The sequence below is a fragment of the Dipodomys merriami genome, unplaced genomic scaffold, assembly GCF_024711535.1.
Source record: "Dipodomys merriami isolate MVZ:Mamm:240054 unplaced genomic scaffold, mDipMer1.0.p SCAF_33, whole genome shotgun sequence".
NCBI lineage: Eukaryota > Metazoa > Chordata > Mammalia > Rodentia > Heteromyidae > Dipodomys > Dipodomys merriami.
Genome location: NW_027204826.1, coordinates 9,746,078 through 9,760,740, shown reverse-complemented (window position 1 = coordinate 9,760,740; position 14,663 = coordinate 9,746,078). Strand labels below are relative to the sequence as shown.

General features: G+C 41.4%; 1 protein-coding gene across 1 annotated transcript in view; it reads right to left on the bottom strand.

Annotated features, from left to right (window-relative positions):
• Nucleotides 1-14,663, bottom strand: part of Mtmr10 (myotubularin related protein 10) — a 40,160-nt gene that overhangs the window by 9,590 nt on the left and 15,907 nt on the right. The window contains exons 6-11 of the mRNA XM_070043103.1: nt 11,734-11,824; nt 5,567-5,753; nt 4,567-4,654; nt 4,386-4,474; nt 1,966-2,096; nt 777-846 (exon numbers count right to left, since the gene is read on the bottom strand). Of these exons, the coding sequence (XP_069899204.1) occupies nt 777-846; nt 1,966-2,096; nt 4,386-4,474; nt 4,567-4,654; nt 5,567-5,753; nt 11,734-11,824 (656 nt within the window). The remainder of the gene's footprint in view (nt 1-776; nt 847-1,965; nt 2,097-4,385; nt 4,475-4,566; nt 4,655-5,566; nt 5,754-11,733; nt 11,825-14,663) is intronic.

Sequence of the window (14,663 nt, the reverse complement as noted above, 5' to 3'; positions counted from 1 at the left end):
TGATTCTTCAAAACAGTATACTTTGGGGCTGGGAAGGTAGCTCAGCGGTAGAGTGCTTGCCTCACATGCATGAGGGCCCTGGGTTCAATTCCTCAGCACCATATAAACAGAAAAAGCCAGAAGTGGCGTTGTGGCTCAAGTGGTAGAATGCTAGCCTTAAGCTGAAGAGCTGAGGGACAGCGCCCAGGTCCAGAGTCCAGGCCCCACAACCAACAAACAAAACAAAACAAAACAAAAAACAGTATACTCTGTGACTGTTTTTTTGTGGTGTGGGAATCTGAACTTGGAGTACGACACTTAGTTTGGCAGGCACTCTACCATTTGAGCCATGCCTATAGCCCAGTTTCTGAATCAAGGAATTCCTTCAGCCTTTACAAAAATGGAGTGATGGACTTATGTAACACTTATGAAATGATAAAACTATAGAGGTGGCAGAGTAAGGGCTGCCAGAAGAACGGGATGAGGTGGGGTGTGCTGGCAGCCAGCCCGGTGGAAGTGGCGCAGTGATACATCTGTACTATAGTAGTAGCCCTGTAGATCTACTCACCATCAGCCACATGTGCATGTGCGTGTGTATACACAGGAGGGCATATATAAATCAGTGAGATCTACAATTGTACTGTGTTGGTTTATAGGTCTGATGCTCTACTCTGGTTCTCTTGGGGGACAGTGGGTGAAGATACCATGACTCTCTGTACTATTTTTTGCATTTCCTGTGAGCCTATAATTATTTCAACATAAAAGTTAAAGAAAAAAAAGGGGGAAAGATGACAAACCTGACATATTCTAACCACCGAGTACTTTCCAGTGAAGATAACCATTTCTCTTCAGTTTCTTCAAAAGGCTCTGTAATACATAGGGTAATTGAATATATGTGTGTATACATACACATGAACATATTTTCAGGCTTTTGAAGTTTATTTTATATGGATTAATATCAGAGTTAAGATACTGTCTAATTTAAAAGTTGGCTTTGAGGAAGTGATGTACATCTTTACTTCTGTAACTATAGCAAACAACTAAAAAGTATGTTATAATTCTTTTTTTCTTTTGAGACAGAATCTGGCCATTATACCCACGCAGGTTCAAATCCCTGAGTGATCTTGTTTCAGCCTCCCAAGTGCTAGGATTATAAGTATTTTCCACCACACTAGGCTACAAGTCTCAAGAGAGCAAAACCAACCATCCCCCTGGTTCTCTATCTTCTGCTCTTAGTCCTGAAAGCTCCTAGTTCCTGGCTTCCCACTCAACCCATGCCTAGCCATCTAACCCCACCCGTCTGTGCCAACAGGGGCTGAGGCCCGCCCCCAGTGCTTTTTTACACCCTTCTCCCTGCTCCTCTTCTTTTCCTCTGCTGCCAGCACCACCTCCTGGTGGAGGTAGCCCTGGGGGCTGACCACAGTAGGAACAAGAGTGGCCAAACACCTTCACTGCCTCACCCAAGCACTGTGTTCTGTAAACACCCTGCTCCACCCCTATACAGCTCTTTCCGGGCCAGTGCTCAAGAACTGTCACAAGACCAGGCTCATTTTATGCCAAACACATTGTCATGTGACATCCTCCCCAGGGGAGGGTAGCCATCTGAGTTTGCTCAGAGCTTAGAAGTGTGATGGTGCCCATACCACATGGCTCTGTTTGAGATCCCTGAGGTCACTGATCTCATAACTGAATGTGTTAAAATCACCAAGTTTGTCTTGTTACCAAATACTTTAATAAAATTACTCTAAAATACCTTTCACAAACTGGAGATTTAGAAAGTTCATTTTTCCTCTTCAAAACAACAACAAAAAAAAAACAGTTTAAACTTTCTACAGTTGACATTCTTGTAAAATAACGTGTAAACTGAACAAGTATTTTAGTAAGTCTCTCTGTAAATATATCTACTATTGCTTTTCCTGATAGTTCTCATTCAAGTTCCTTACCACCCATCCATTGTATATATGTGCAAAATAAAGATGTGATTACCATTAACACAGAGCTGCTTAAGCTTTACAAACGCCGCCTGTATTTCTTGAATATTGGGCAAAGTCTTGTCCAAATCTGATTTGTAAACATCACTTCTCTGTGGATGACTTTTAGTGATTGCATTACAAATCCTGATAACGACAAAAATCCTTGAGTTACTATTTACTCATTTTTTTCAGCATACATTTACTGAACACTTACTATAAAATCATAGCACTATTTTGAAAACTGGGGAGAGAAAGATGAACAAGATATATTAGCACTCTTCCTTCGAGGAGGGTACCTTATGGGCAGTGGGGTGAGATAAATAATGAAAATGGAAGGGGGTGTAAGGAATGTTCTAGAGGATTCATTAAAGTACAGAAGGCTACTTTAGGTTTCATGGTCAGAAAGGAGCCCCCTGTAAAGACAATACTAAAGCTAACAGTCAAGACTGACACAAAGATCAGAGGGAAAAGGGCTCTGGCAGAGACAGCTAGCACAAAGACCACAGTGAAAACAAGCATGGCCAATGCAGATACCTCATGATCCTGTGTGTCAGATGACACACCCTAGGGAAAAAGGGGCGAAGAGGAGATTGAACAACAAAAGCAATCTTGAAGAACAGGACAACTAAAACACCCAGAGCAAAGGTTTATGGATGAACACAGATGCAGAGCTCTTTTGTTTTTTTGTTTTTAGTTTTTTGGATGTTTTATTTTTGTTTTTGTCGGTTGTGAGGCCCCAGGGCACTGTCCCTCAACTCTTCAGCTCAAGGCGAGTGCTCTACCACTTGAGCCACAGGGCCACTTCTGGTTTTCTGGTGGTTTATTGGAGATAAAGAATCTCATTTCCTGGGCTGGGAAGGTGACTCAGTGGTAGAGCGCATGCCTTGCAAGCCTAGAGGCCCTGGGTTCGATTCCTCAGCACCACATAAGCAAAAAGAAAAAAGCCGGAAGTGGTGCTGTGGCTCAAGCGGTAGAGCGCTAGCCTTGAGCTGAAGAGCTGAGGGACAGCGCCCAGGCCCAGAGTTCAGGCCCCACGACCGGACCAAAAAAAAAAAAAAAAGAATCTCATTTCCTGCCTGGGCTGGCTTTGAACTGTGATCCTCAGATCTCAGCCTCCTGTGTAGCTAGGATTATAGGTGTGAGCCACTGGTGCCCGGCAGATACAGAGCTCTTACCTAGCATGTATGAGTTAAATGGGCTTAATAGCCAGCACCTCAAAAACCAAACATACATCAAGCATGCATACATCCACCAAACACAAGGCACAGTGTACTCTTCCCTTTAATGGCAAAATTCTTGAGCACTTAATTGGTAAGCGTTCATGAAAACAAAGCTGGCAGTATACAGGACAGTGAATTCTAGTATGATTAGGACGAAATTAAAACCAATCTACTGTGATTATGAGAAAATTAAAACACAGCCTTGTGGGAATTGTAATCACTCTCTTTCACAGAGAACTGAAGGGTCAAGTGAAGGTCCCTAGGCAGTGACTTGCTTCAGGAAATGTGATTTTCTTAGTTATGGTATTGTGGGAAAACCCTAAAATCTAGCTGTTGTAATACTGGGCTGAGTCTCTAAAACTGGTTCATTTTCCCTCGTTTATTCAAGAAATATTTTGTAACTATCAGTACTTCCTGGGGCTAAGTATGTAGCAGGGCACAAAACAATCATTGTCACTTCATGGGCCTGACAGATAAGTGAGGAAGAGAGGCTGTGAACCAATGCAGCCCACATGTCAACCAACCACAAACAAGGGCTAGTGGGATGAAAAGCTAGAGTTTAATGGTCTTGGAGACTGCCACATGGAACATGTCAAATTACATCGCCAATATCAATGTGTTTGTTGGTCACTAAAGCCACAGATCTGAGTAAACTTTAGGAAGGGAGTATAGAACAGATGAAGAGGCGCTGGAGTTTTCATGTTCAGAGAGAAGAGCGGATAAGCATGTGGAGGGTACAGTGCCAGAGGAACAGCAGCAGCTGAAGACACAAAGGGCACTCAGTGACAAAAACCAACAGTGAGCTTGCTGCAATGTGGACAACTGAGAAAGGCCTCCCCCTTCAGTGACAGAAGTGACTGGTGACGGTAGCAAAGGATGCTAAACTTCCTTTCGGTGGTCCATTAAAACCACTGTCCTAGCAACTGTGACTTCTAGACCTAATAAGTTCCATGTGGAACTACAAGGAGAGTTTAATTGATCCTGGAATGTCTCCACTGGAAGCCACCGCACTTTGAAAGCATATGAAAAGCAACGTTACTGTAAGGCATCAGCCCTGGAAGGCCCACAAGGGTAGAAAAAAGGTCGTTTTAGTAGAGTATTAGTGTTCTTTTCAAATGGCCATTCTTATATAGAACCTGAGGTGCTATTTCCAATTGGTACTGAACTTATTTATGACAGCAAATGCAACTGAAAAACACCATTTCTCACTTACCTCTGGTCGATTTTCCTCTGCTGGAGCATGTCTTTGATCAGGGCCATGCGCACAAGAGCACTGCCATTCGGGTGACTCCAGCACCAGAACTAGGAGATAGGCAGAACTTCTGCTTACTGAACTGGGTACACGCAGTGAAGGCTAGCTCTAACCATTATCTAACAGAAAAAAAAACACTTACTGGCATCCTCCTTCCAACAAAAGAATGCGAAAAGATCTTCAGATCTTGGTCTGCTAAGGAACTTGGCACTACAAAGTATTCTGGAAGGCTGAAAGGAAGAACGATCCCACGTGAGCCCTGTGCTCAAGGCAGAAGCTGTGTGCTCTGTACACACACTTATCCCCACTTCATTTAGTGGCCACACCCAAGGCTCCCAGGAGCACTGATGATTCTAGATATCTGTCTACATGGGTGATGGGTCAGTTGTCATACAATTAAATATTTAGCGTGAGAAAAATACAAAATATATTTATATTATTTTCCAGAATGACTATCTAATCCAACATGGACACTCTATCTGGACAACACCTTCGCCTCTGTTCTCTTGACGGGCTAAGGATAAGGAGAAGTAAGGCAAATTTCCAAAAAGCTTTAGTTCCCATCTCCTCATCTTCTGTGGGAGGGGGTGGTAACAAGGCTTGGTTGGCTTTCTGGCTCATGGCTGGTGCTCTACCACTTGGGCGAATCTGGCACTGTGATGGTCAACTGGAGAAGGAGCCTCTTGGGCTTTTCTGCCTGTGTTGGCTTAAGAACACAATTATCCTTATTACCAGTGAAAACAATTTTTGGAAGCTTATACCATAATAGAAAAAGGTAAGTCTGGCTAGGCTGCCTGCCAGTGACTGTAATCCTAGCTATTTAGGAGGCTGAGATCTGAGGACTGAAGTGAGCCAGCAAACAAGCTGAGTGAGAGCCAGATCCGAGTTCAAGTACCAGCCCCTAGCCAAAATTACAACAGATTGCAAAGAAACACCAGCTAGATTGACAATAGTAGCAAAAATCACTGCCAACTGTTATGTTTAAATCTCTTACCTTTGAAATTAAAAAAAAAATCCACTATAACATCATTGAGAACAAATATTCTGTCAACCATAACCTGAAAGCTCTCCATGACAGGAGATGTGATTATTCTTCACAGACAAGTCACCTGTGGGCACATCACTGCTGAGATGAGACTTACCAAGTGGATATCATGTAACCCTCGTTAATGGAACATACACGCCACCCTGCAGCGCCAGTCCTCTTGATTTCTCTGTCCCAGTCTGAATATGTTTCAAACAGTGGAGTTTTCTGGCTGCTGCCACTGCCAGCAATGCTCCTTCCTCCTCCTCCGCCTCCTCCCGAGGGTAATCCATTAATTTTGTTGGCTGCAGGAAAAGCAAATGATTTCACTGAAGCTTTGGGGCAGTCTTTTCCTGCTCTTCCCACGCTTGTGTCACAAGCACACAAGCTCTTATGTGGGACGGGATCTCCTTCCTGCTTCACCTGTCACGTGCCTCCAGGAGCCGCCTTGCCCTCTCTATTTAAAATTAAATCGTTTAGCCTCCTTCCTAGCCGGCTGTCTCCCACCTACCTTCTATGGCTGTTGCTCCTCTCCTTCAAACATATACAGGTCAATTTGATCTTGTTGTTGTGTTTGTAGGTTTCCACGTTTGTTTGGAGACAGGGTCTCACTATGTGGTTAGTCCAGGCTACCCTGGAATGTATAATCCTTCTGCCTCAGCCTCCCAAGTGCTGGGTTTATAAGCATGTGCCTCCATGTCTAGCTTGATTTTGAAAACACTGTCATTCTAGTCCCTTCTGATTACTGTGCTACACATTTTTCTTTTTACTAACCATTTCTTTATAGTATGAAAATGCTTGCTACCCATAATTCCTCTCCATTTATCGTCTTGTTTGGAAAGTTATCTCCTATCCCTGCTATTAACAGAAGCAATTCCCAGCTCTTGCTCATCTCTCTGTCCAAACTGTAGGCATAAATCCAAGTCATTTATTTACTTTCTCCACATTTTGATAGAAAAATGATTTATCCACAATTATCTCAATTCTGAAGCCCTCCAAATCTCATTTTTCCAACAACAACTTCTCATCTACCTGCTGATTAGAAAATTCTTTGTTTCCTGTATTTATTCCATTTGCCTTTGAGATGCTCTGGGAGAGGCTAACATCCTGACTCCTCATGGGAATTTCTGCAGGGTGGGCCCAGACCTGAATCTCTAGCATGGAGCCTTCTCTAAGAGAGAAGCACTGCAGTTGAGTACTGTCTGTGGAGCATGCTCTGCTCTTTCCACCCTCCTGTCACATACCAGCTCTGATGCACGTTCTCCTCCTGCAGCCCAGGAGGATGTGTAATATGCCCAGACAGAAAGCAGTGTCCTGTTAGCCAGGCTTGCCCTGGGTGACAGATGGCACAGCCCCTCCAGGCCCAGTGGGGCAATCCAGATGGACATCCCCAGTGAGATGCTAAGCAATGCTCAACCCAGTTAGCAGCTCTCCACAGCCATGCTACTTGCCAAGGTGATTTCATGACACTAGCTTTTACCCCAACTTCCAATCATAAGCACTTTCCAATGGAATCAAACAAACCTACGTGGTTTCCCTTGGCCTAAAAGACCCTCAGATTAACTGTGGCTTAAAAAACAAAAACAAAACACGTTTCCATCCTTCCCTGTAGCCACACAGAATGTTCAACTACCCATTGGCAGTATGAGTTACCTCCTGGTACAGGACAGACATTTGCTGAACACCTCTGTTGTGCTAAAGGCTGAAAGTAGAAAGATGAGTAAGCTTTTACTTCTAGTTTTGAAAGTGCTAACAAGGCACTCAGGAGGAAAGGTCCCCTGCATGACTGGGTGTAGCAGAGATGCAAAAGCAGAAGCCCATCGTCTTGCTGAAGGAGGCTGGGAGAGAGGAGAGGCCATGATTTGACCTCATCTCAACAGAGCTCTAAGGAAGTTGTCAAAAGTTTTCAGCTGGTTGGTGAGGAGAAGGAAGGTATTTGGGGCAAAGAACATTAAAAAAGCAGAAGACAAAGGAAAATATTGAGGAATTAAATAAATACAGCTGGAGCATCAGGATGTAAGAAGTGGTGGAAGGGAGAGTAGAAGAGGATTTCCATGAGCCTGTGATTCCAGATCTGTACTGCACAAGAGTGGAGGTCCTAGCTAGCCACAGCACCCCCTTAAATGAACATGAAAATAAACATTCTCTGCCTCAGCTGCAGTAACCACACTTCAAGAGCACAAATGGATGCCTCTCTTGGACAGTGCTATTCTAGATCCTGAAAGTCTTCTGTATATATTAGGAACTCTGAAATGTATCATTTATGTGCCATTGAATTACCCAGGGAGTATGAATTGAACAGAATTTGTTAAAAATATGCATACTACAAGGCCTATCTCTTCACATCCCACCTTCCTCTAGAGAACACAGCTAGAAAGAGTGATTTAGAAGCTGTGACTTCTTCATTTGGATGCAAAGCCTGCACCTAAATGCAGAAAACTGTTCAATTTTAGACAATCTAAGTCATTCGTCATGTGAGACTATATAAAAGGGGGAAAGCCCCATCTGACCAGCTCAGACAGTATAGAAAAACATTTACTAGAGCCTAACACCTGTTTGTGATTAGAAACAAAACAAAAAGCTTTCAGCAAATTTGGGATAGAAGGGAATTTAAATGTGATGAAGAGTGCTTATCACAAACACCCAGCAAACAGCATCATTATTAAAGCCAAGGACAAAACAAATGTCTGTGAGCACTGCTGTTGTCCAGGACTGTACTGCAGCCCTGTGCCGCAGGCTGGACCGCCAAAGACAACCAACAGACACAGAAGCCTAAAGAACACACTCGTAACTTTGAAAAGAGGCATGTGGACAGGGTGGCAGCAGATTCCTAGCTCAACATCTAAAATGAAATGCTTTTCAGTATTTTGAGTTGTAGACTTTAATAATGGAGGCTGAGCATGTGCTACTAAGAATGAGATATTTTCTCTGGCCAAAATTACATTTAAGATTTATCTAAGGACGACATTTTCTAAACATCAAGTGAAGTGAGAGCATCTTTAGGGTCAGTCCTGTGTTGTTTGTTTAGAGGTTTCTCTTGTTTAAAACATATACGTGTCTTAACAACTGGAACGAATTCTTTCACATGCCTTACATCTTTCTCAATACATTCATTATAGAATAAGAAACAGATACTCAATGTGACTTTATAGTAGGAAATTGTAATGATTTCCAGAAAGTCCTAGAGGTCTGAAGTAGCATGCTTTACAAATGAGCCACTACACAGTCTCAGCAACCAACTGGAAAAGTGAGTCATCTCAGGAGACCTAGCCCCTTGCCATCTACAGGACTGAGGTTTTCAGACTAACTCAGCTTCAGACTAAGTGCAACCAGACACTATCACTATGTGCCTTTTACCCTGGCCATGTTTTGTGTACTTTACAAGGCTATTCTGGTTTCCACTTGCTGATCTTTTAGGATGTCCTGGATGGCCTCAAGCGACAGTTACGTAGTAAAAGCAGTCAGTATATGAAGAGAACACCATGGCTGGGATGAAAGGGCAGAAATGAGAAGTCACAAAGAATGGTGATAATAGCAATTTTAAAAAGTGAGTCAACGAAGTAGTTCTTTATTGAGAGATTCTGACTTTGAGGTCTGGAGGTACAGCCAAGATGGCCGCCTTTTGAAAGGTTCCTCCAGTAATTCTGATGCTTGTGGTGGATTGGAAACCACCAATATTCAAGATATGAGAGGATCAATCACCATCTTGTATAGCTACAGGAGAATCTTAAGAACTGACAGGTGACGAACTTTAAAAATTCTTACACTCCCTGGATTTTCAAGTAAGTATTAAAATAAAGTCCTACACTAAAACCTATGTTACTAGAAAGGATAAAACTGAGGATGCTCACTGAAAAATACACATTTTCTAATGGGAAGCAACATAATGGCTTCAGAGCGCACTGTAGCATTGGCAAGCATGGTCTGTCATGACGTGGAGCTGCTGACATTGAGCCTGCACATGACTTCACAAAGTTTTCAGTTTCTTAGTCCAGAAGTATAATCTGACATCTTACCAATTTTCTAACAAAGGTGTACCTGTACTTTTTCCTTCCTTTGCCCATAATCTCACTGATGAACACAGAAGTCTGAGTGTGGTTTCTTTGTGGTCAAAAGAGAACACAACCACTGTTCCCACTGTAGCAGGTGCCTGACGTGGTGTGTGTGTGCACGGTGCTCCACAGCCTGTGGGCGCCACACTCCCTGCTGCACCTCAGGATGCTCACAGAGGCTGGGGTAACTGTGGAGCCTGTCAGAGGTGGATTCTATTCATGTAACACAGGATGCCTAAGGCCAGATAGGAGAGGTTTTCCTAGAAGAGGGGACATTCTCCAACCTTGTATCTTATTTGTGGAAATGGCTTTGTTCACCTACCTGCCTGCAAAAAGGAGTTCTTTAATCCAGCCAATGAGTCAAGGTGCCATCCAGAAGTTCAAGAGTGGATTATTGGGCATCTGTCACTCACAAATTAATGAATTCTGACTGCAGTGTGTGGAAATTTCAGGCTTCTTTTGATCTTAAAGATGCAGTTTATGCTTCTGTAACAGCATGGAAGGATATTGAAGGATGTTACCCTCTGAAGAAACTGAACAAAATTGGCCAGAGATATGTTCATGGAGTACTTGCTGAAGGGGAGTTGGAAGGATGGACAGTACAAAAAGGTTCCTGATGACTTTAAGTACTAATCATCAAATTCTATCACCAAGTTATATAAAGGATTAAGAGGAATGGATAGAAAAGCCTAGTAGCAGAAAAGTTTAGGGTTGACAAACTAGACACCCACAAGGAATGGATGGAAAAAAAGAAGGAAAGTAACATAAGCAGGCATCAGGTTATTGCCTGGACAATAAAGTTGACTATATTTGCTATGCCTAGGCCATTACGATTTTGCAGAAGCCACAGACCTATATATGGGACCACATCACTCTACTAGCAAAAGGCAGCATGAAGACTGGGTCTGCAGCATAAGCAAACTGAAGCAGGATGGAAGACTGACTCTAAAACAAACACTGTACCTCTTCAAATAGTTTTGGGACTCTGAGTATGCACCTTATTGAAGACAGACTTGTGATCTGTTGTATGCCTAATGATAATCCTAAGGGCTATTCACCTAATGGACAGAGTGGAATTTCTACAATGCTTTATCTTCAGATAGTAAGTGAATTTACTTTATAGTAAAGAATCAATTTGAAAGAATAACTATGTTGCTCAAGCCCATGATGATGTATACTTTGGAAAGAAAAACTGAGTTACATCCTTTCTACCACCCAAATTCTGTAGAGGACAAGACACAAGTTGTTCTGCAGTATTATCTTCATCTACCAGCTCTACAGTGTTGACAAGGACCTTCTAAAGTACTGAAAATGTATTCATGTCTCATGTCTCTGTGGAGACTAAGCACTGACACTGCATTTTAATATATTTACAATAGAGCAATATTGGAATATTCTTAAGTTATACCATCTGATTAAAGGTAACAAATACAAATCTGTAGTACAATTAATAATCTATAATCCCTGGGCCACACGGCAGTGAATAGATGTTCCATTATAATTACTGACAGACTTATTTGTCTTGACTGGGAGAGGACCTGTGGGCGCAGGTAGTCACAGATATGTACTCACTAACCTACCAGGGAGTTAACAGGAGAGTCTCTTGTTCTCTATTATTTTATCAATTTAAAAGTGCCTTATTAAATATATATAAACAAAATATATAAAATGTAATTTTATATCAACTCTAGAATTTTTCTTGGTGTTGACATAGATATGTGTGACTGTCACAAAAGAGCCTAAAACATACCTGTTCGCTGGGTAAACTCTCAATTCTACTCGTCAGTCTTATTCAGAAAGAGTATTTTGGCAATCTTAATGAAGTCTACTAAAGTTTCAACCATTACAATGTCTGCATGAAATTATGCCTTGCCAGTGAAGTTGAGGCTTTCCAACTATCTTTTCATTTTCTTAAAGAAATTAACTCAAATTACCTATTAAAAAGGGTTAGGGGACACGTTGATCACAAAAACAAGCCAGTGATTAGAGGTAAACCACTTGACAACTTTTATGAGTCAAAATTTATATCTGCTTATAGGTTCTTCCTGGTCATTTTTTTCCAACAGATAATCTGACAGGTGGCTTTAAAAAAATAGTGTTTACTTCCTTAACAGTTATGAAGAGAATGACTCTATAATCACTATAGCTCATGACTTGGAGACTTTCTGAGAAACATAGGAATAAAACTGACACATGTAAAATTAGTCACAATATTTAATATTTTCATATTTACCTGAATTGTGGTATTTTTTCCCAACATATTCAAATGCAAAGAGTAGCTGGAGGTCTGTTGGCTGGGAATAATGAGCTATTGCAAGGCATACCTAGGAAAAATTCTATATTTAGAATTGGAATTTAACACACTTAATTAAATGAAATGTACATTAAGGCCTTGGTCAGTGGGGGTACTCTGGGGCAGGGGTCACAGATACCCTTCATGTTTTCCTGGGTGACCTGAAATGTGTTACGCCCTTCAAGATGACAGGCCTCGTTCACTGTTGTGTCCCAGATCCAGTTTAATTTTTAATGAGTACACCAGAAGTACTCAGTATGTATTTGCTGAGCTGAATTTCAACTGGAAAATAATTTCGTTACAATAAATGAAACCTGAAAACTAATGAAGCATTCTCCAAAAAGGCAGTGACCACATATCCATGCCAAAAAACAAAAAGTTTCCATTTTAGTTAACTATAAATAGGGTAAGGCATAAAAAATTGAATGTTTACACATTATGGATTAAAAAAGCTTAAATTTAATGGAGAGACCACAATCACAAAAAATTAAAATTAGCAAGAAACCCCAAAATACATGGATAACCCAGAGAAGTTCATCAAAAAACATTTGAAGTAAAATGGCTTGAGACTGTGGAAAAGAACTGGCTATACATCAAAGGGATCAGGATTTTGAACCAGGCTCTATTGAGTCTTCCTACATCCACTGCCTCATTTCCAGCTTACATCTCTTTGAACATAAAATGAGGTCATAACTAGGCTGCTGTAAGTATTAACAATCTTAACCTTCAGAGAAGTCCCATACATGGAAATATGTCTGTGATTATTCTCAGCTGCTACTACGAAGAATGAATGATGGTGCTCTGCCTGTGCCTAAAACCTTGGACTAGACTAGAAGAGAATGTCCTGAAATGAGCAAAGAGAAAGAAGAAACTTAAAGACACACAGGTCATAGCAGATGACCTTATTTTAAAAGATTATATGTCAGGTAGAAGGTAAAGCACTAAGACAGAATGATATGCTGTTGACAGTGAGCAAGCAAGAAAAGTTAATTGTTAGTTCCTGTCAAATTAGTGGTGTCTGGCTTGTGTCGGTGAGTTCCATTCATCAGTAAGTACAAGTCAGCTTGCTGCTTAAACTATATTTTTAAGTCTTCTACAGAACAGCATTTTCTATCTCACTAAATCAAAAATACACAATTGAGGGGACAGAATTTATTACTGGTTTTGACCAAAGGAGAGAACAAAGCTTCCTAAATTTTATATACCTTCATTTCTCAATGCTAGCCAGAGATTTCTATGAGGATTCCACTTAGAAAATTTAGGAGATGCTTGTTATCTAGGTCTCCATCCATCACTTCCTAGTCTTTTGGGCACCATATTTACTTTATAAGCTTTGCTGCATTTTTCTCTGGAAATTTCCATGCATGTCTGTCCCACCTGGCTAAATTGCCATAGCTATATCTTTAAGCCACTCTTGCCTACGACACTTCTATGAGCTTCCCTGCATTCTAGAAATCCACAGCACTTAAACATTATCTTCTAAAGATGTAATTTTGGCTAATAATTTTGCTATCTTGGCCTTTAGCTGTGGTTCCCAGGCACTTGAGTACCTGCAATAAATTAAATCTCCTAATTGTTGATTTTCTACAAGACTGGCTGTCATCACCAGACGTCTTTTACCTTTCTACCATTCCCTCAGCCATCTGTGGTCTCCAGAGGAAAACATGCTCATATACAGTTTGAGTGCCTGGCCCCAGGGCCATGGCCTCTACCATTCTCACTGCCTGGGAAATATGTCTACCTCTCTAAGCTACCATGCTTTCTTTCAATACTACTCTCTTCCCAAGTCTTCCCAGATGGAGCCAATGCAGGTTATTCATTCTAGAATCTGATTGCCCCATTACAGTATCTCTTCAGTAACTGTACTTCAGACAGCTATTATGCTAATAATTCACAGAACGGCTGCTTGGATGAGAAGTAGCACACAGGACTTCTGCTTCTATCATTAAATTCAGAGCATAAGCCATGTTTTTCATCCAGTGAGCCAATTTTCACTGAACTCACCTACTATATTGTTGTTTTGTTGGTCGTGGGGCCTGAACTCTGGGCCTGGGTGCTGTCCCTCAGCTTTTCGGCTCAAGGCTAGCACTCTACCACTTAAGCAACAGCGCTACTTCTGGCTTTTTCTGCTGAGGAATCAAACCCAAGGCCTCATGCATGCAAGGCAAGGACTCTACCACTGAGCCACCTTCCCAGCCCCTAAACACCTATTATGTTTTAAGTCCTGATGATGCAGTGAATAAAACAGACACAAATCCGTGCCTTCATTAAGAATACTTTACATTGAAGAAGATAAACAAGATATAGTAAGTTAATTATAAGTGGGAAAACAGAAAAAAAAAATAGAGCAAGGAAGGGAACTGAGAGATGTTATAGTGAATGAGGGAGGCAGGTTAAAAGTAGAGAATGAGACCAGGAAAAGCCCTCTGCAGGAACTAGGTCAGATCTGAAGACTTCCAAGTGTCTACTTCCGCCAGTGTCACTTGAAAGCTTTCTGTTGGCTACTGTGTCAGGTAGTGACATATCACTAACACTATTCGAGAACGTTACTAAAAATTCATGAATATACTCCTAGTCAATAATATTAGTCTCTCCCTTTTCTAAGATGATTAAAAGGAGTCACAGACCCTGTTTATACAAAAGAAATGGACACATGATGGAATAGGACTTTACAAAACAAAAAAGAATCTAAGCCTATCTGCACAGCAAAACCCAACAAAGCACAAGTATGGCTAATCACATCTACATTTAAAGCAGACTAGAAAAATATTGTGACACTGAAAACTCAGTTCAATGAGAGAGGGAGTCAGATAAGTAATAAGTGGGCCCAACTTATTTTCATGCAACCTGTAAGGTATGGGCACAGACAG